General features: G+C 46.1%; 1 protein-coding gene across 1 annotated transcript; it reads right to left on the bottom strand.

The window, feature by feature from the left end:
• Nucleotides 1–14,369: 14,369 nt before the first annotated feature.
• LOC307070127 (speedy protein E4-like) lies at nt 14,370–20,604 on the bottom strand (the record flags this gene model as incomplete). Its single annotated transcript, XM_079728714.1, has 7 exons — nt 14,370–14,549; nt 16,370–16,474; nt 16,635–16,803; nt 18,321–18,406; nt 18,891–18,949; nt 19,755–19,976; nt 20,496–20,604. The coding sequence occupies 7 exons, from the start codon at nt 20,602–20,604 to the stop codon at nt 14,370–14,372; spliced, it is 930 nt and encodes a 309-aa protein (XP_079584840.1).
• Between the last annotated feature and the right edge of the window lie 464 nt (nt 20,605–21,068).

The raw sequence follows: 21,068 nt of genomic DNA, 5'->3' as shown, positions 1-21,068 counted from the left end.
CAGCCACTTGCCAGCATCTCTATGGAGTTTGTCCAAAGGGCACCTCGGATTACTAGATCCAGTAGATCCAGAAATGATTATTTACAGCTCCCCTGCCCCTTGCCTTGTCCTGTTGTCCCTGGCGGCTCATCGTTGCATCATCTAGCCTGTCACCTACCCAGAAAAATGAGTTCATTCAAAGTCCTTCTCCATCCTCTGTTACCACGTTGTAGTGTGAGGCTTGTTAATGTCGTATTGTAAATGGTTTTTATTCGTTCTCCTTCATCCCATACTTGCTACCATTAAAACAGCTTATCTGTTCATTTCTGTAGTTACAGAAACTTTTTTTCTGTGCCGCTACCTCTTTCGTCCAGCAGCTCAATTGTATTCTCCACGCTGAGTATTTCTCCTAAAATATTAATCACAGCATTTTGTCTGCAAGTGGGAAGCAAGTGGGTGACTGGACAAACGAGGTTGCCATTCTGTGGAGCCATTAACCATCGAGCCCAGCACTGGGCGGAGGTCGTACCTTGCTGATGATGCATTTGGATGGATCTGTGGGATAAAATCCTGATGGGAGAGGCTTAGGAGAGAGGAGTGGGAGAACTGGGTTTGTTCTGGTCCCAACTTTTTCAAGACATTTTGCTGTGACGGGGAAAATAGAAACTGGACAGTAGCTGGGGTAGGAGCTGAGGTCCGGGGAGGATGTTGTGTTGTGTTGTGTTGTGTTGTGATGGGAGAAATAACAGTGGGAATGATCCAGTAGATGCGTGTGGGGGAGGGGAGAGCTGCTGCCCGTGGTCCTGGAGTGGGGAGGGGATGGCTGAGCAGGGTTGCAGGTGGGGAAGCCCTCCGATGGCTTCTCTGTTCTCAGGGAAGCAGCTCCTCAGCTGAGGGTGAGGGTGAGGTTGGGGGTTTGAGGGGAGAGCAGAGCTCTGGAGCCCAGCTCCATCGTGACCATCAGCACACACAGTCCAGCCAGCTGGGAAGACTGTACTTGCCTTCTCTGCCTGAAAAGCCATCTCCTTTCTTAAATGTGGGAGTAATTACTCTTTGGGGAGCCTATGTGATTACATGGGTGCTTCTCAGCTCCAAACGAATTGAGTGCCAGTTCTGGCCATGGACATTTTCTGCTCTGCTGATGGAAGGGTCCCCAGAGGAAGTGTCCTGCTTGCCTGGCTCTTGGCCTCGAGGACCCTTCACACGATCTAGTGTTCTGTCTTTTATCTTTGAGATAAACATCAAATGTCTTCAGTTTCTGCATGTGAGCTTAAGAAGCAATTCCCTGCTTCCAGGAGCTTCTGTTATCCTCAGGAAAGGCACTTCACAGACGTAATTACAGGAGAGGACGGGAATCCTGCCCGTCGATATGTAGGGAAATCCAGAGTGCTGACAAAGCAGAGCCTGCTTTTATTTATTTATTTATTTATTCATTTAAATTTTTTATTTGTTTACTATTTAACTGATTCAGTTTTGGCTGCGTTGGGTCTCTGTTGCTGCGTGCGGGCTTTGTTCTCTAGTTGCGGCGAGCGGGCGCTACTCTTCGTGGCGGTGCGCGGGCTTCTCATTGCGGTGGCTTCTCTTATTGCGGAGCACGGCTTCTAGGCATGCGGGCTTCAGTAGTTGTGGGTCCAGGGCTCAGTAGTTGTGGTGCGCAGGCTCTAGAGCGCAGGCTCAGTAGTTGTGGCGCACGAGCTTAGTTGCTCCGCAGCACGTGGGATCTTCCCGACCAGGGTTCCAACCCGTGTGCCCACCATTGGCAGGCGGATTCTTAACCAGTGTGCCACCAGGGAAGTCCGAGAGCCTGGTTTTAAATGCATTGTCAGAGCACGTGGCTCAGTGACTCGGGGAAGGGGGACGGCCCTGAAGTGCCCAGGACTTGGGTAGCTGCAGAGGTTGGCGAGGCTCTCAGAGCAGCGTGAGGTGGACTGGATGAGGCTCCTGAGGTGCTGGTAAGGACCTCCTTCCTTAGAATGTGGGCCTCCCGTCAGGAAGAGCGGGACGTGAAGGCAGGCCGACCCTGAGGTTGACTGAAGAGCCTCCCCTCTGTGCTGGTTTTGGTTTCTTCCTGTGGAGAAACTGAAACCTTGTAATTGGGACAGTGAGTCATCTGATCAAAAGATGTCATGTGTAGAGACTGTGGACGGCATGAAACGCGGGGTGGGGTGCGGTGGGTCAAGTCAGGGGGACTCCGGGCTCCAGCGCGATGCCCGACAGGAAGGGGCGAGGCCGCGGCGTGTTCCCGCTCATCCTAGGCCCCGGTAAGCAGTATGGACGTTCCCTTGGGGTTTTTCTGAATCATGAATGAGGTTGAGAGTATTTTCACGTGCTTAGAAGCTGTTTCTTCTTTTTAATTGGTAGACAGTCTTTAGAGCAGTTTTAGGGTTATAGGAGAATCAGAATCGAGCAGACAGCACTTTCCTATACCCGTCCCTCTGGGTTCCCTCCCTTGGTAACATCTCTGGCCTGTGTGGCGCGTCATCTCAGTGATGGATAGGCATTGACACCTAATTCTCCCCTGGAGTCTGTAGTTTATATTAAGGCTCACTCTCTGTGTCCTACTGTTCAGGTTTGGACAGGTGTGATGACCTGCAGCCACCACTGCAGTGCCACCCAGAACCATTTCACTGCCCGAAACATCCCTGGGGGCCACCTTCCCTACCAGTGCCCCCAAGCCCCTGACAGCTGCTGGTCTTGTTACTGTCTGTGTTTTTTTGCCCTTTCGAGAATGTCACATAGTTGGAGTCCTTCATTCTGTGGTCTTTTCAGACTGGTGTCTTTCTGTTTTTCTATGAAGGGCCTGTTCATGTCCACTGCCCGTCTTCCTGCCCCAATACTGTCTTGTTTTGTTTTGTTTTGTTCTGTTTTGTTTTCCTTGTCTTATTGGCTTTCAGAGTCGTCTTAAATGTTTCTAAATTTTTCCCGTTGGGGTCCTGTTAGTAAACATTGTTTTCCAAGGTTTATTGTCATTTTCCTGTATTTTCCAGCATTGCTATATAATTCATTACTTTTTTTTACTCTGAGAGGTTGAATACCATGCATTTCAAAAGCTTCTCAAAATCAGCCCATTTGTGTGGATAAGATTCCTAGTTGAAGAGCACCCTCCTTGGTCAGTACTGGGGTGCAGCTTCTTTGCGGGAGGAGGAATGCATCGGTCTCGTGGTTCCCTTTCTGTTGGGTCTCAGTTCCCCTTTCTGGTTCTGGGCACTGCATCAGCCACTCTCCTGGGATAGGCCAGGCAGGTGGGGTCCTCACTTCCTGGCTCCAGAAGTTGTGTGTGTCTGAGAACACCTTTGTTTTTCCCTGAGGAGCAAGAGGACTCTTTTGGTTGGGGAGCGGCATCCTAGGACTGCGGCCCTTGGGCCTCCACTGTTCTGTGTCATTTGGGCCCCAGCCATGCGTGGGAGGTCTCTGACACAGGGACGCAGCTGTTAAAGTCCTCTTGGGGTTGTGTCATTTACAATCCTCTGAGGAATGCTCCTTTTCTTTAATGAAATTCCAGTGCTTAAGCTTTCTAGCCACTCATGAAAGGAATCTCAGAAAGGAAAGGAGACTGGTCCTCTCTGCCCCCAAGCAGGGGAGTGAGCCGACACTGTTAACCTAACACTGAGAAAGTGGCTTGTGGGAAATGTGTAACCAGTTCTGAGTTCTGTGATTACAAGGCTGTCTATGGAATCTTACTGTACCAAGGGGTCTTTTAAGACACGTACATCATGGGTTGTTCCCTTGTGTTTTGAAACTAACCTAAAACCCCTAAATATTTGCAGTTCTGATTGCTTTCTTAATTTGTTATCCAGGTTTCCCGAAATCCATTTTCTTAAGGTTTAAAGTGCGAGAAGAGTGCAATTTTCTCATCTTCCCTTTACATAAAAGTGAATGTGGTCAAGCCGCTTAACCCATCACCAAATAGAAAATCATCTGGAACGTTCACATTAATGCTCTTTTCAAGCAGGAACAGTGCGTATATTTTTATGCCCATTACCAGTGAAAACTATAATGTTTTCTTATTGTGCTGTTTTTTTCGCATCAGGCAAAATGACAAGCAATTAGAAAAGCCCCACAAATCACACATTTTGTGAAATTACAAATGCAAAACCGGAAAGTAGAATAAGGTGCGCGTGATTCTACTTAGGCATTAAAATTAGAGTAGTTCATGGTCTGATCCCTCACTCTCTTGCATTTGGTAGTAACTTTCAGTGTGTGAACGAGTGGGCCCCCAGTCTTCATCCGGGCAGCCACAGATGTGACCAGTGACACCTGAATGGAGTATGTGCAGAGCTTCTGGAAGACTTGCTGTCGATTTCTGAGACAGGCTTCTCGAGGCTGAGCCGAGGCAGTTCTGCACAGACGCTCGTCTGCCTTGGGCGGCAACCAGCTCTTTCCCCCGGCGCCCCTCATCCCCCCACCTCGTGTGTCCTGTCAGCAGCTGGGCACCTTCAGCCTTCCCAGGCCAGGAAAGCCTGGGTCCCGGACATCTCTGCATCTGGAGCTGGGGGTCAGGTGACCTGGCATCTCAGGGGACCTTGCTAACAGGACCCATCCTGCCTCTTCGATTGTTCCACATAAAGAACTTTGATTTGCAGTCAATGTCAGGAGTTTGTTGCCATCTGAAACGGCCTCTGAGCTTGGCATGGTCTTTTCCTTAACCTCCTCCACACCATTCCTTAGTTACACTGTGGCACGTGGGGTCTCAGTGTCCTGACCAGGGATTGAACCCAGGTACCCTGCACTGTAAGGCAGATTCTTTAACCCTGGACCACCAGGGAAGTCCCTACCCTTATGTTTTAACAGTTCTGGAGGTCTTCACAGAGATCTTGGATGGATTCACCTAACATCACCAGGTAAACTTCGTTTCAAAAGTAGTGCACCTCATTCCTCAAAACTTTTAAAGTAGAACTATTATAAGATCCAGAAATTCCACTTCTGTGTATTTTTTCGGAAGAAAACAAAAACGCTAGTTCAAAAAGACACATGCACCCCTCTGTTCATTGAGCATTATTTATAATAGCCAGTGTATAGCAGCAACCTAAGTGTCCATCCATAGATGAATGGATAAAGAAAATGTGTGATACATACATATATATTTATATGTATACGTATATATATATGTATATGTATATATATATAACTGTACACACACACACAATGGACTATTAGCCAGAAAAAAAGAAAAGAAGAAGAAGAATGAGGGGCTTCCCTGTGGATGCAGTGGTTAAGAATCCGCCTGCCAGCGCAGGGGAAATGGGTTCAAGCCCTGGTCCGGGAAGATCCCACATGCCACGGAGCAGCTAAGCCCGTGTGCCACAACTATTGAGCCATGCTCTAGAGCCTGTGAGCCACAACTACTGAACCCGTGTACCACAGCTACTGAAGCCCGCTCACCTAGAGCCCATGCTCTGCAACAAGCTAAGCCACCGCAATTAGAAGCCCATGCACCGCAAGGAAGAGAAATCCCCGCTCGCCGCAGCTAGAAAAGAGGCTGCATGCAGCAACAAAAACCCAATGCAGCCAAAAGTAAAATAAATAAATTTTTAAAAATTAAAAAAAAATGAAATCTTGCCATTTTGTGGCAACGTGGATGGAGCTAGAGTGTATTATGCTAAGTGCAATATGTCAGACAGAGAAAGACAAATACCGTATGATCTCATTTGTATGTGGACTCTAAAAAACAAAACAAATGAACTAATGTCACTAAACAGAAACAGACTCATAGATACAGAGAACAAACAGGTGGTTGCCAGAAGAGGGTAGGTGGATGAGTGAAATAGGTGAGGGAGATTAAGAGGAACAGATAAGCAGTTAGAAAATAAATGAGTCATGGGAATGAACTATACAGCATGGGCAATACAGTCAATAGCATTATAACTTTGTACGGTGACGGATGGTAACTAGACCGTAACTAGAGTTAATCTTGGTGATCATTTTCTAATGTACAGAAATATTGATATTATGCACCTGGAACTAACATAGTGTTGTAGGTCAGTTACACTTGAATTAAACTTTTTTAATTCAAACGAAAACAATAGTGTGCCTCGTTAACTAGAGATGCTTAGTCATACAGCAGTTCTCTAGAACGTATTCATCCTGTGTAACTAACTTTATACCCGTTGAACAACTCCCCATTCTCTCCTCCCCCACCCCTGACAATTTGTGGGTGACTCTTTTAGATACCTCACCTCATATAAGTGGAAACACACAGTTTTGTCCTTCTGTGACTGACTTATTTCACCTATCATAATGTGTTCTGTTTATATCCCCGTTGTCACAACTGGTAGGATTTCCTTCTAATAGGAAAGTCTGAATAATATCCTATGTATATACCCCATTTTCTTTATCCATTTCTCTGTGGATGAAAATTTGCATTTTTTTTCCTATCTTGGCTCTGGTGAATAATGCTGTAATGACTATAGAGGTGCATGTATCTCTTCTAGATATTGATTTCCTTATCTTTGAATATACAGGCTATATTATGTTGTATTATATTCTATTACATTATATTCTATTATAATTATTGTGCTTCCCGGATCTTGTGTTTTTCACAAATTGAAGGTTTGCGGCAACTCTTTGTTGAGCAAGTCTGTTGGCACTGTATTTCCAACAGTAGTTGCTCACTTCTTGTCTTTGTGTCATATTTTAGTAATTCTCACACTATTTCAAACCCTCCATCAGCAAAAAGGTTACTACTCGCCGAAGGCTCAGATGATGGTTAGCATTTTTTAGCAGTAAAGTATTTTTAATTTTCTTTTTGTTTCGGCTGTGCTGCACACCACATCACGTGGGATCTCAGTTCCCCGACCAGGGAATCAAACCTGCGCCCCCTGTAGGAAGGCGGATTCTTAACCACTGGACCACCAGGGAAGTCCCTAAAGTATTTTTTTTAACATCTTTATTGGAGTAGAATTGCTTTACAGCGTTGTGTTACTTTCTGCTGTATAACAAAGTGAATCAGTTGTATGTATACCTGTATCCCCATATCCCCTCCATCTTGCGTCTCCCTCCCACCCTCCCTTTCCCACCCCTCTAGGTGGACACAAAGCACTGAGCTGATCTCCCTGTGCTATGCGGCTGCTTCCCACTAGCTATCGGTTTTACATTTGGTAGTATATATGTGTCCATGCCACTGTCTCTCTTCGTCCCAGCTTACCCTTCCCCCTCCCCGTGTCCTCAAGTGCATTCTCTATGTCTGCATCTTTATTCCTGTCCTGCCACTAGGTTCATTAGAACCACTTTTTTTCCTTTGGATTCCATAAATATGTGTCAGCATACGGTATTTGTTTATCTCTTTCTGAGTTACTTCACTCTGTTTCACAGACTCTAGGTCCATCCACCTCACTACAAATAGTTCAATTTCGTTTGTTTTTATGGCTCAGTCAAATTCCATGGTATATATGTGCCCCATCTTCTTTATCCATTCATCTGTCAGTGGACGCTTAAGTTGCTTCCATGTCCTGGCTATTGTAAATAGTGCTGCAGTGAACATTGTGGTACGTGTCTCTTTTTGAATTATGGACTTCTCAGCGTATATGCCCAGGAGTGGCATTGCTGGATCATATGGTAGTTCTATTGTTAGTTGGGTTTTTTTTGTATAAATTTATGTATTTTTATCTATTCATTATTTTTGGCTGTGTTGGGTCTTTGTTGCTGTACGCGGGCTTTCTCTAATTGCAGCGAGCAGGTGCTTCAGTGTTGTGGTGCACGGGCTTCTCATTGCGGTGGCTTCTCTTGTTGTGGAGCGCGGGCTCTAGGCATGCGGGCTTCAGTAGTTGTGGCGTGCGGGCTCAGTGGGTGTGTCTCGTGGGCTCTAGAGTGCAGACTCAGTAGTTGTGGCACACGGGCTTAGCTGCCCTGCGGCATGTGGGATCTTCCCGGACCAGGGCTCGAACCCATGTCCCATGCATTGGGAGGAGGATTGTTAAACACTGCACCACCAGGGAAGCCCTATTTTCAGTTTTTTAAGGAACCTCCATACTGTTCTCCGTAGTGGCTGTATCAATGTACATTCCCACCAACAGTGCAGGGGGAGGGTTCCCTTTTCTCCACACCCTCTCCAGCATTTATTGTTTGTAGATTTTTTGGTGATGGCCATGCTGAGTGGTGTGAGCTGATACCTCACCGTAGTTGTGATTTGCCTTTCTCTAATGGGTAGTGTCGTTGAGCATCCTTTCATGTGTTTGTTGGCAATCTTATATCTTCTTTGGAGAAATGTCCATTTAGGTCTTGTGTCCACTTTTGGATTGAGTTGTTTGTTTTTTGATATTGAGCTGCGTGAGCCGCTTGTATATTTCGGAGATTAATCCTTTGTCAGTTGCTTCATTTACAACTATTTTCTCCCACTCTGAGAGTTGTTTTTTTGTCTTGTTTATGGTTTCCTTTCCTGTGGAAAAGCTTTGAAGTTTGAATAGGTCCCATTTGTTTATTTTTGTTTTTATTTCCATTTCTCTAGGAGGTGGGTCAAAAAGGATCTTGCTGTGATTTATGTCATAGAGTGTTCTGCCTGTGTTTTCCTCTATGAGTTAGACAGTGTCTGGCCTTACCTTTAGGTCTTCGATCCATTTTGAGTTTATTTTTGTGTTATGGTGTTAGGTAGTGTTCTCATTTCATTCTTTTACAGGTAGCTGTCCAGTTTTCCCAGCGCCACTTATTGAAGAGGCTGTCTTTTCTCCATTGTATATTCTTGCCTCCTTCATCAAAGATAAGGTGACCATGTGTGCGTGGGCTTATCTCTGGGCTTTCGATCCTGTTCCATTTATCTATATTTCTCTTCCCCAAAGTATATTTCAATAAAGGTATGTACATTGTTTGTTTAGACACAAGGCTGTCGCACACTTAACAGACTACAGTATAGTGTAAACAGAAGCTTTTCATGCACGGGTACACCAGAAATTTCATGTGACTCACTTTATTGGCGGTATTGGCTTCATTGCAGTGTTCTGGAACTGAAGCTGCAGTGTCTCTGAGCTGGGCCTGTATACCCAGAAGTGGGATTGCTGGATCATATGGAAATTTTATTTAAAAGATTTTGAGAAAACTCCATACTGTTTTCCACAGTGCCTGCACAATGTTACATTCCTGTGTACAATATGCAAGGGTTACGATTTCTCTACCACCTTGACAACTCTTATCTTTAAAAAAAAATAAAAAATTGTAGGCATTCTAACAGATGTGAGGTAGTATCTCATGATGATTTTGATTTGCATTTCCCAGATGATTAGTGATGTTGAGCACCTTTTCATGTACCTGGTGCTGTGTTACGTCTTTCTAACACACATACACACACACAGAGGGATAGAAAGAATCTTTTGGAAGTGATGAGTATATTACCGTGATGGTGGTGATGGTATCACAGGTGTGTGCATATGTCCAAACTCATCGAGTTATATACATTAAACATGGGCTAGATTTTGTATATCAGTTCTACGTAAATAAAGCTGTAAAAGCCCAGCAACAAGTGGTGTATTTCATGAGGCAGTGAAGCCCAGGTACATCTTGTCTCCTCTCCCAGGGGTGAACCCAAGCAGCCTTTGAACTTGGCTCACTTTCTGTTTCTTTAGTTTCCCCTTCTATTACTTTTGTGTTTCTCCTTTGTTTTCAGATTCCAGCTAAGTGGTTCCCCATTTGTTGCAGCAGTGATTCTGAGTTTGGCTCTGTCGTTTGAAGACTTGATGGTCTCTAAAGGGATTAAGTTTCTACAGAACTAATCTCAGTTAGGTGAGAGGTAACAGAGGATCTAGTTTGTTAGTCTTTTCTTAGTCTTTTCTGTTTGTCTATTTGTCTACTTTGACAAGCTCAAATCAATTAAGAATCTCTTGCCCAATGGGATGAGAACGGCTCTTTAATATCTAGACTGGTGACTGTTTATTCCTGACCCAAGTCTAAGACTTAAAACTGCAGGTAAAAGTTCCATTTCTCTGTATGTCTGTGTGTCTGTAATTCAAAAAGGTCTTTACCTCTGACAGTGCGAGTATGTAATGTTTTCCTACTTCTGGATCTATTAAAGTAGATTGTAGAGTCTGTTAAATTAAAGGGTTTCTGTCCTGATTGGCTTACAAAGATACAAATGTGCTTATAAAAATTATATATCCCTAAAATTCTCAGAGAGAAAGGAATTAGAACTTCTAATACTTTAAATGTGCTAGAAAAATATTCTTATTGAAATCAAGTCAGGGAATTCCCCAGCGGTCCAGTGGTTAGGACTCGGTGCTTTCACTGCCAGGGTCCAGGTTCAGTCCCTGGTCAGGAACCTAAGATCCAGCAAGCCCCTCGGTGCAGCCAAAAAAAAAAATCAACTCAGAAATTTAAAGACTTCAAGTTTACATAATTTAGGTAAATCTTTGACACATGAAGCTAGTTTAATATTTTTGGTTTCATAAAAAGTTATTCGTATCTTATTTATCAGTATTAGGCATACATTTAAAACAATTCTACTTGGGTGTGTTCTTCCTAAATTTATATAGGTGTGCCCATCAAATAAGCTCATATTACTTCTACTTAATGTTTAAGGTTATGAAAAATGTAAGTTTGTGTTTAACCACATTTAGTTTTTATTCTGACAAACTTTCTTTCAACAGTAACTATGTTTTCTACTGTGTTAGCTTGTCGATAAATTCCAAGATCTTCAGTTTACGTAAACCCTTGAACTGCTACTAAATTGTGTTACTTACTGGATAATCATTGGATACCGGGGTCATTTCTAAGCAAGACAGAAACCTGAGGCATTGATTACTAAGCATAATCTCAAGTTATATGCTCTTGCTGCATATGTTTACTTGTTACCTAGAGGCTCTGTCTGTGGGTGTGTTAATGAATGTGTTTGTCTCTGCCACTTGAATAAGTTGTGTAAGGGATGTTTGTGGCTGTGTAAAGTTGTGTTATGTGTGTTCATGAGCTCTGCTAGCCTGAAATGCTGATGTGTGATGGGCAGTTGTCAATCATTCACTCCTAGTTTTCTTTGTGAAATGGAAGTAACTTTGGTTCAAAGTTAGTATTAATATACTATGAATGAGACTTGACCCATAGTGATGTTATCGGCTGGAAGAGAACTCAGGTTCAGCTGCTCATTGCTCAGAAGTCAGTGTTCCAGAGACAAGGGTTGGTGGAAGAAGAAAGATGCTTTATTCAGGAAGCTGGCAACCTGGGAAGATGGTGGGCTAGTGTCCCCAATACCATCTCCCAGTTGCCAATGAGAGGGAAAAGGGGTTGATAGGGAAAAGACGGGAAGTCTCTGGGCTGTGCCGGTGGGGGCTCCATGCAGAGTAGCACAGTCAGCTCTGACCATCATCTTGAAATTGGTCGTGCAGCGGTGTGGTCAGTGTCATGTTGATTGTTTCAGGCACAGTTAATCTTCAATTCCAGTGTTGGTTTGTTCCCATTTCCTTGAGGCCAGTTCCTGGAATTGTGTAAGCCATTGGTTCAGGTCTGCTCAAGATGGAGCAGCTTGTGTCATAGCTCCAGTCTGGTCATCATACAGTTAGCTTTCTCCTCTTGTAGTGGTTTTAGTATCTGCAAAACAAGTTAGGAGTGTGTGTCTGACACTGTTACTTATGTCCTTCGGGAGGAAGTAAAGATTCTGTGACTGCTGTTGTCCTAATCAGTAACTGCTTGAACCTGTTCTTTGGTGACTCAGGGGAGGCCTGGGAGACTGCAGCTATTTTACAAACAAGAGGCAGGGGACATGGAAGGGCCCTGCATGGTCCTGCTTGGTTCCAGCAACCGAGAGGTACAACTTTGTATGCAAGATAATGCGATGTAGTTTTGTTTATTAACAGGAACAAAAATAGTTTGGTCCTAAAGTAAAATGACTGATTGTTCCAGCACCAGAAAGAGGATAGTGAAGGACACAACCTGAATGAGTATAGAAAGTTGTAGGAGACGGGTAGAAAGGGAATTTTATTTGTCTGAGCCGAAGGCAGCTCAGTTTTTGTTTTTTTTTTTTGCAGTATGTGGGCCTCTCACTGTTGTGGCCACTCCCGTTGCAGAGCACAGGCTCCGGACGCGCAGGCTCAGCGGCAGTGGCTCACGGGCCCAGCCGCTCCGCGGCATGTGGGATCTTCCCAGACCAGGGCACGAACCCGTATCCCCTGCATCGGCAGGCGGACTCTCAACCACTGAGCCACCAGGGAAGCCCGGCAGCTCAGTTTTGATGTTTATTCCAGAGATTTTCAAAAAAGAGCTTATGGTTCTCTTAGTAGCAAATATTATATTGATGCAAAGCTGGAGTTTGGTTTTCTCTCTGTACAAATGATAAATTTTTTTCATGGAGTATTGTGGTTGGAAAAGTTGTTCTCTAAATCTGCCTAAACAGCAGAGATTCTGTATCTCACTGGAAGAGGTTTCTGCACCTAGTTCTGAATTCATCCGGCCGTATTATTTTTTTGAAAATAAATGCACAGGGACTTCCCTGGTGGCTCCTTGGTTAAGAATCCGCCCGCCAGTGCAGGGCACGCTGGTTCAAGCCCTGGTCCGGGAAGATCCCACATGCTTTTAGAAACTAGAGCACGGAAAGACTAAGGTCATGTGAAATTTGAAACGCTAAATATTGTCATAGTGTTAAGCAGTTTGAAGATTGTTGGAAGAAATTATTTGTCATTCATTCAAGCAATAAACATTTGATGAATACTTGCAAAACATAAAAAACCTCTAGAGCCCGTGAGCCACAACTACTGGAATCGACGTGCCTAGATCCCATGCTCCGGAACAAGAGAAGCCACCGCATGGAGACGCCGACGCACCGCAATGAAGAGTCGCCCCCGCTCCACTGCAACTAGAGAAAGCCCATGTGCAACAACGAAGACCCAGCGCAGACAAAAATAAATAAATATATAAATAAATGTATTGGGGGAAAAAAAGAAAGAAAGTAAATGCACAACAAAATTTCTGCATTTCTGAGAAAGTTAAGCTTCCTTAAAACTGTGTTCCTTTTGGTCTGGTTTTTTTTTTTAAAGTCTACTGTCAGGACCTCCCTGGCACTTCAGCGGTTAGGATTCTGCGCTTCCACTGCTAGAGGCCTGTTTTCGATCCCTGATCAGGGAACTAAGATCCTGCAAGCTGCGTGGCGAGGCCGAAAAAACAGCCAAGACAAAATAATCATCTCTTGGCTGTTAAACAAAGTCAAGGACCTTTAGTTCCTCCTCAAGGGCTATTGGGTAATATTCTGAGCCACGTCCTTGGAGCTGTTTGGCAGAGACTGAAACCCCCAGCAGGTGGAAGAAGTTAACTGCATGTTGCCCACAAGCACGTAGACCCCAGACCAGTTGGAACCAGAAGGCTGATGTTGTTGAGTCCCCGTTACCTCACCACTGACCAATCAGAAGAATGACCGTGAGCTGATCACGCACCCTGTAACCCTCTCTTCAACATGTAGCCCCTTTCTCTTTTCCCTGTATAGTCCTCAAGCAAAACTTCAGGAGGGGAGAGTTGGTTCTTCGGGACATGAGTCCACCTCTCTTCTGGACTGCCGGCTTCCTCAATAAAGCTATCTTTCCTTTTACCCAAGAGTTGTCTCTCAGTATTGGAGTCCTGAATGATGCAAGACCTGCCTCATCTTCTGTAGTTTTCTCTACATGAAAAATAATTGAGGACTATTTTTCAGAGTTAAGAAATGTGGTTGGATAATCACAACGCCATTAAGCAACACCTCGTTGGACAACAAAGAGGCGAAGCCGACTGGTAATGACCACACACATCCTGACTGTGAGAAGACTTTCATCTTTATTGTAGTTCCCCAAAAGCTGCATCGCACGGTACTCTTGAACAATCTAAAATAACATACCAACATGCTGAGGCAAGTTAAAAAATTACGACTGAATTCCCACAATTCAATAATGAGAACTAAAAAAATACAAATTTATGCTTACAAGAATTGGGAGGAAATACCCACTATGCTATAAGTAGAATGGCAATATGTAATAGATAAAATCAACAATCTCTCTTGAAAATGTGAGTAAAATTGTATATATGTGTAAATATACAACAGCTACAGTTCTCATCACAAAAGTTTGTAGTAATAAGATGTTTCAAAATGAAGACTATTTCAAAACTATTTAAAATAAATATATAAATATAAAATATAAAAATACAATAATTTTATAGGTGACATTTTCAAAATAAGCCAGTGAAACTTAAGTCATGAGTCATGACCCTGTGGCTGTAATTATATATATATATATATATTTTTCTAATTATATATTTTAATGTTATTCCCTCCTATTCTGAGCCGCTACACTCCACCTTCAAATGCTTCTAGACTGGGGCAAACAAGTGTATAAAAAATGGGACCTCCAATGTTCGTCTCAGGGGAGATAGAAATGAAATGATCTGAAAATTGAGGTGGTGCCTTCCAAAAGGGTGGAATCTGAATAAACCCTGTTTTCTTATTGTCCTGCCACAGACTCCTAGAAGCACGCCCCGCTCCTAGGAGTATAACACGAAAAGTCGCCTCCGCTCATTCTAGAAGATGCTGGCTTCTTCTCGATGATCTGCACAAGAGGCTTCTCCCTTCCTTCTTCACGGCTGTCATCAGTGTCTGGATTGACCTCTTGTTGAACATCCTCATCTCTCCTGGGCTCTGTGATCTGGAAGTAAGAGAAGGAGCAAGGATGTCAGATTTCAAAGTGGCAACTGTCCAGATATAAAGGTTTTCACATTCTTAGTCAGTTCTAACCAGAATTGAGACTCATTTATGATTGGAGTTTTATCTCAAATTCTCCATTCTGAACCCCAGTCCTGAACCATTCATTGTTTTCAAGTGCGATTCTTGGACTTTGGTGACCCTGACTCCAAAAACTACTGAATACACCCAAGGTCAGGCCCAGTAATCTGCTTTATAGCCCAGACTCCAGGGGATTCTGCTCAGGGAGCTGGCATTTGGAGAATGCTGCTTTAGTCTTAACTCACCTTGGTCCTTTGGCACCACTTAAATTCTGAACTTGGAAGCACACTACAGACATCACTGACAAGTCAACATCGTGGACCAGGAGACCTGAGGCCGGATCCCTAACCCTAACCCTGCATCCTAATGTCTATGTTATTATTAAGTTTTCATTTATTTACTTATTTTCTTTCTTTTATTTTTGGCTGCATTGGGTCTCTGTTGCTGTGTGTGGGCTTTCTCTAGTTGTGGTGAGCGAGGACTACTCTCCGTTGCTTCTCCTGACGGCTTCTCTTGTTGCGGAGCACGGGCTCTAGGCGCACAGGCTGAGTAGTTGCGACTTGCGGGCTCTAGAACGCAGGCTCAGTAGTTGTGGCTCGTGGGCTCTAGAGCGCAGGCGCAGTAGTTGTGGCGCACGGGCTTAGTTGCTCCGCGGCATGTGGGGTCTTCCCGGACCAGCGCTCAAACCTGTGTGCCCTGCATTGGCAGGCGGTTTGTTAACCACTGTGCCAACAGGGAAGTCCCTGGATCCTAATGTTTAAATAATACTGAGCCCTAAACTTGGTTAGTGTTATGTGCTGAATGTTTGTGTCCCCCAAAATTCTTATGTTGAAATCTTAAAATCTTAACCCCTAAGGTGCTGGTATTAGGAGGTGGGGTCTTTGGGAGGTTATTAGGTCATGGGGTAGAGCCCTCATGAATGAGATTATTGCCCTTGTAAAAGAGACCGTGCTGTGTTGTTTCTAAGCAACGCGGTCTGTAGTAGGGCAGGTTGAATGGACTAAGACAGCTAGTTTGCAAGATTTAAACCAAATGTTTGCTCAATCCTCTGCCCACATCTAGAACTCTAATGTGTCAATTGTAATAAGCCATGCTGAAGATGGCATTCCTTAACCTTCAGTCATTGTGATAAACCCCCTTGACCATAAACGTGAGGGGGAAAAGGTGCATTGTACTAGAGGAATCATTGGTCCAGAAGTGGTGAGCCAGGGGGAATAAAGAGTCACAGGTGATCTGGCCATAGGCAATTTGAAAGTAAATTTGGATGAATATAAAGCTAGTCATAGTTCATCTTTTCTTATTGAACGTGTGGGCTGTTCTATCTAATATCCTGTTTGTAGACATTTACTTTGTTGTAGATAAATGCTAGAACCCATAACCCTGAGGGATGTCAGGCCAAAAATGAATGAAAAAGAGAAACTGGAAACACAGTATATGGAAAACAATCACCATCTCGTCAAAGCTGTTATTTGGACCCAATTGCTTTGGGTGAAATAACTTCAGTGAGACCCATGCGTCTGGGACAAACTGGTTTCCCCGAGGTCTGGTGCCCACGGGCCCCGCGGTGCTGGTGTCTGTGTGTGGCTGTCAGTCCGTGGCTGGCGCAGAGTCGGCATGTGGCTGTGTGCCTGGCTGGCCCCCTTCACAGCGTGAGAGGTGATGCGGGTCCAGCAGTGGGATTCCTCCGATTTCCTCAGTAGGCAACACGTCATTCCACCCGCACCTTTGCGCACGCAGACCTACCTTTGCGCAGGCCGATGACCTCAGGCCTGCGTGGTCCTGGGGCCTCTGGGGCAAGAGGGCGCGACCTCTTCCCCACACCCAGAGCTCTGGATCAAAAGCCTGGATCTGGAAAGACAAACAGCCCCTGGCAGTGAGGATGCCGCTGCCTCCCGTTGCCCCGCCTCCGGTTCTTTCTCGTCTGTCCCCAAGTCCCAAACCGAGTCCCCCATGATCCCCACCTCCTCTCCGTCCCTCCCCCTCCCCGAGACCGCCACAGCCCACCCACCTGCTCGCACTCTTCCCGAGTGACCCGTGCCTTCCAGCCCACGGAACGGATGAACTGGGAACGCAGTTTGTGGAACAAGGCATGCTGGGAGCTGTTCTTTCCATAGAGGAACGAAACGATGGCCTGCTTGGGGGCCTGGTTGTTCTCTTCCATGTCGCTGGCCACATAGCTGGGGAAAGACATCAGGTCGCTGTCATCAGGACAGGAAGGGCCTCCACTTGAGGTCAGCTTCCCAGAAAAGAAGCAGGCTGAGCATCCTCACACGACCCACCCAGCCCTGCCCAGCGTCACCGGGAGCCGCCCAGTCATCAAGGAGCCACTGCCAGGCAGGACCTTCGGAAGGGTGCCTCTCACACCTTGATGATGAGGACACGATCCAAACCCCCCGTTCCCTTCAACTTGTTTTATGTGCACACACCTCTCTTCCTATGTTGTAGGTACATGTACAGTTCCTGAGGGCAGGAGCTGATCTGATCTGTTTCTGCATTCATCCCTCTCCTAGCAGATGGCACATTTAGGGCTTGGTTCATATTGATGCATGAATTCAACAGCCTTTTGTGAATCTCTGTTCCCACCACCTCATATTCCCCAGCATGTAGGGTGTACTTTATAACGTTTGTTAGATGAATGAGTGAATGAATGAATGAACATTTTATCTCATGGCCAAATGCAATACTGATTACCTGGAAGTCTCACAATAACAAACATTTGCCCAATGAAAAGAATTGTGCTGAGTGTTTTGGGAATGCATTGACATTTTGACGAGACCTGCCTTCCACATGGTGTCTAGTCTAGTGGGACCGGGGAAGGGGAAGTGGGGAGATAAGAAATGACTATAATGCAAAGCATCACATTATAATACAATTTGAACTAAAGTGCCTCTGGGATGCAGAAGTTAGGGAGATCGGGCATCGTGAAGGTTTTGGTGTTTGAACCCACTTTAAGGATAGGGTCGTTTTCTTCAGATAAATGTATGGCAAAGATACCTGGATAGAAAGCTCAATAGAAACTTAGAGGGCAGGGTATTTGGAAGGAGCAGTGAAACACAGGAATAAAGTATCAGGACGGTGTGCTGGAGATTGCAGAGAGAGTTAAATCCCAACGCAGAACTCTGGCCTTGATTTGGCATGTCATTAGCCAATGAAATCGTGTGAAGCGGTCAGACCTGTGTTTTGGAAGGATGTTCAGGCAAATAGAGCCAACTGACTTGGGAGACTTGGAAGAAACATCAGTGGGGAGCATTTGACACCAAATCCGCGCTATGTGATACGGGCCCCAGTTGTGGCATTTGTCGTGGGAACGCAGAAACGGAAGATAATCACACTTGGTGCTGATGTGGGAAGACCCGAGACCGGAGAATTCGAACCGGAAACGTCTCAAGTCTGTTACTCGGGGGCAGGATGGTGTCAGTTCTTTCTTCCTCTCCTCTTAGGAAAGTTTCGCGTTTTGCTTTGTTTCTTTCAGTGTTTTAATTGACATTAGGGTAGTTTGTTTTGACAATGAATGCTATAAAAAACAGAACATGGTTTGAAAAAGAAACCACGGTACCGTAATCCTGTCATTTTCACACCTAGAGTCAGTACAAAGGGGTTTAAAAAAATAGATGAAAGGTCAGAGCCCCACGTCTCTCCCTCTGCCCTCCCAGGGTGTTGAATATTGATGGCGGGGATGGAGCAAGGTACTCACAGAGCTATGAAGAAATGGATTCTCTGGAATTGCCAGGGGGAGAGCCCGGCCCGGCTGACATACGCTATCACCATCGACAGGAGATACTGATGGAAAGAGGGGAAAAAACGTAGGAGAGAGGTCACATCCTGGAAGAGGAGAAAGAGTGGGAGGGAGAAGGGAGCAGGGGACGAGGAATGGGTGGTGCCACTTGGAGGAGAGACCCCCGTGTGGGGTGAGCCTGGTTATTTGGGGAAGGGGAGAGGACAGAAGGTCAGAGTTGGCGGCGCTCCAAGGATGGGAGGCTGTGGGATTGAGGGCGTGGACTTAGGGCCGCGGGCACAGGACGGTGTTCGCTGAACCGGAGCCAAGGCGAGTCCCCAGGAGCTGAGAGGAGAGGGGACTTAGGCAGCAACCACCAAAGGGGCACTCCTGGGGCTCAGATCCCAGAGGGGACCTCGAGGCCCCTGGAGGGAAGTGTTGACAAGGCATGAGGTTAGGAGGGGAGTGGAAACGTGGGTGTAGAAAGCACCCAGCGTGCCCACCTAGAACAGGCGCTGGAGCAGGAATCCATCTCAGTGGGTGACTTACCTTGTCAGATACTTCCAGGTTTTTGTCCCAGGCGAGGAATTTCTTAACGACAGGATCCTCTGTGAAAAAAGGGCAGATGTTGCCAGTGGGAACAGGGCTGTCGTGGGAGCATTCCAGAGCCAAGAGGGTGAACCGCGCCCCCCTGGGGAAATGCCAAGATGTGGCCCAGGGTGAAGCTGACGGAAAGAGGGGAGGGAAGACCATTCACTGTGGGAGGAAAGGGGGTGACTCCCCTTCTGGGGGGGCCGAGTGACAGGGAGCGATGCCCCTTCATCATGCATTCACGTACCTGCAGAGGGCATCAAGATACTCTCAGCCAGTGTCTCAATTGACAGTCATGTCAGGGGGTGAAGATGGCTTGTCAGCCCCTCCTCCCCCCACCCCGAACATGCCAGTAAGATTCAAAAGGCCAGTAAGAGCTAGAGTCTCGGGTACAGTTGAAACCAAGCGCACCTAATCCTGTATCATTTCTAAATCTAACCTAGTCTTGTATCATTTCTAAGTCTAACCTCATCCTGTATCTTTTATGTGTCCCCCGTATCCTTTATCCGTAGACAGTCCGCCAGGGACGGAGAGCGCACCAAGTAGCAGGGAATTCTTTTCCACTGGGAAAGTGTAGTCATGGGAAGTTTTGGTTTGTTTGTTTTTCAAGTATAAGATTGGAGGTTGCTGGGCAGGGCGGTGGGTCCTTACCAAGCATCCACTTGAAGACCTTGTGGTGCTCAGGCAGCACTGAAGACACCCGCTGTCGCTTCAGCTTCATCTTGAGCCCACTGAACGACTCCACGACCCAGGTGTCGGCCTCGTGGTGCTCAGGCAGCACTGAAGACACCCGCTGTCGCTTCAGCTTCATCTTGAGCCCACTGAACGACTCCACGACCCAGGTGTCGGCCTCGTGGTGCTCAGGCAGCACTGAAGACACCCGCTGTCGCTTCAGCTTCATCTTGAGCCCACTCAGCGACTCCACGACCCAGGTGTCCTGGGCCTCAGCGGCCGTGTTGCCCTCCACCTCCGCTCTGAACGCCACTGACCTCTTCCTCTTACAGCCGGGGCGCTGAGGCGGGGGGCTGCAACCAGCCCAGGGAGCTGACGAAGGAGAAGAGACTACAGTATGATGCTCTCGTCTTGGGAATTCAGTCACTGGTGACCACCCAACCCCACCCCGACTCCGCCTCCCGCCCCGAAGCACCCCCGTGCTTTCCAGTCTCACAGACCGCTGACCTTGCCCCAAGTCATCTTTCCATCTTTCTCTGTCCATATCTACCTATCCCTCCCCTGACTCTTTTTGTCATTTGTCCAGCTTCCCGTCCTCGAAACTCTTTCTCATGGTAGATAATTTCTCCCACCAGGAATAAAAAAAAAGAACCCTCCCCTTGTTTCCTCTCTCCTCTTCTCTCATCCTTGGATCTCATCTCCTAACCCTGTTTCTTGCTCCCCAGGTGTTCCGTGTCCCCAGCTCCTGTGCTCTCCTCCCTCAATCCCTGGCTTTCTGAACGTCTCCTTTCTTTCATAGGCACCTTATGCAGGTGCTCCTTCCTGACCTCTGTACCCTTTCCTCCTTACTGGTCAAATCTCTGAAATTCCTTCTCATGCCAGCTCCCTCACCTGACGGTCCTGGGCTTTCTTCATAGACAGTCAACTCCAGGGGGTACCCTGAAGAGCTGGACTGGGAATTCAGCTCCTCAGCCTGGGAAGTCGGTTGACGATTGTCCATGATGTCTCCCAGACTCTTCCCTTCCTCGAAGCCTAGACTCTGCTTTGTCCCAACTCTTCTTCTGGACTTGGGCTAAACACAAGTGGTCGTCCCTTCTCCAAGCTGCGGGGCAACTGTCAGTGGAGAGAAGCTCTGGCGAGATTCTGTTGTCTACTACTGCTGCCAAGCACCAAGGAGTCTGGTCCATCCAATCGGGAAGGTCGGAAGCCTCTGATGTCATCATCGGAGTTTGAAGGAAACCAGTTTGAAGGAAAACACAAGTAACTGTCAGACCTATGCGTGCACTTGTCCCAGAAATCAGGGGTAAATGGTATCTCCTGCCACTGACCCAACCTCTGCCCGTCCTCCAAAACCCCCCTCAAGGTATCCGGACCCCTCTTTTTCTTTTTGTCATAAATGGCAAAATTTTATTCTTTTTTTTTTTCCCTTCATCTTTATTTATTTATTTTTTTTTGCTTTATAAC

The sequence above is a fragment of the Hyperoodon ampullatus genome (genome assembly GCF_949752795.1).
Source record: "Hyperoodon ampullatus genome assembly, contig: scaffold_433, whole genome shotgun sequence".
Lineage (NCBI taxonomy): Eukaryota > Metazoa > Chordata > Mammalia > Artiodactyla > Ziphiidae > Hyperoodon > Hyperoodon ampullatus.
This window is presented reverse-complemented; position numbering and strand designations above follow the sequence as displayed.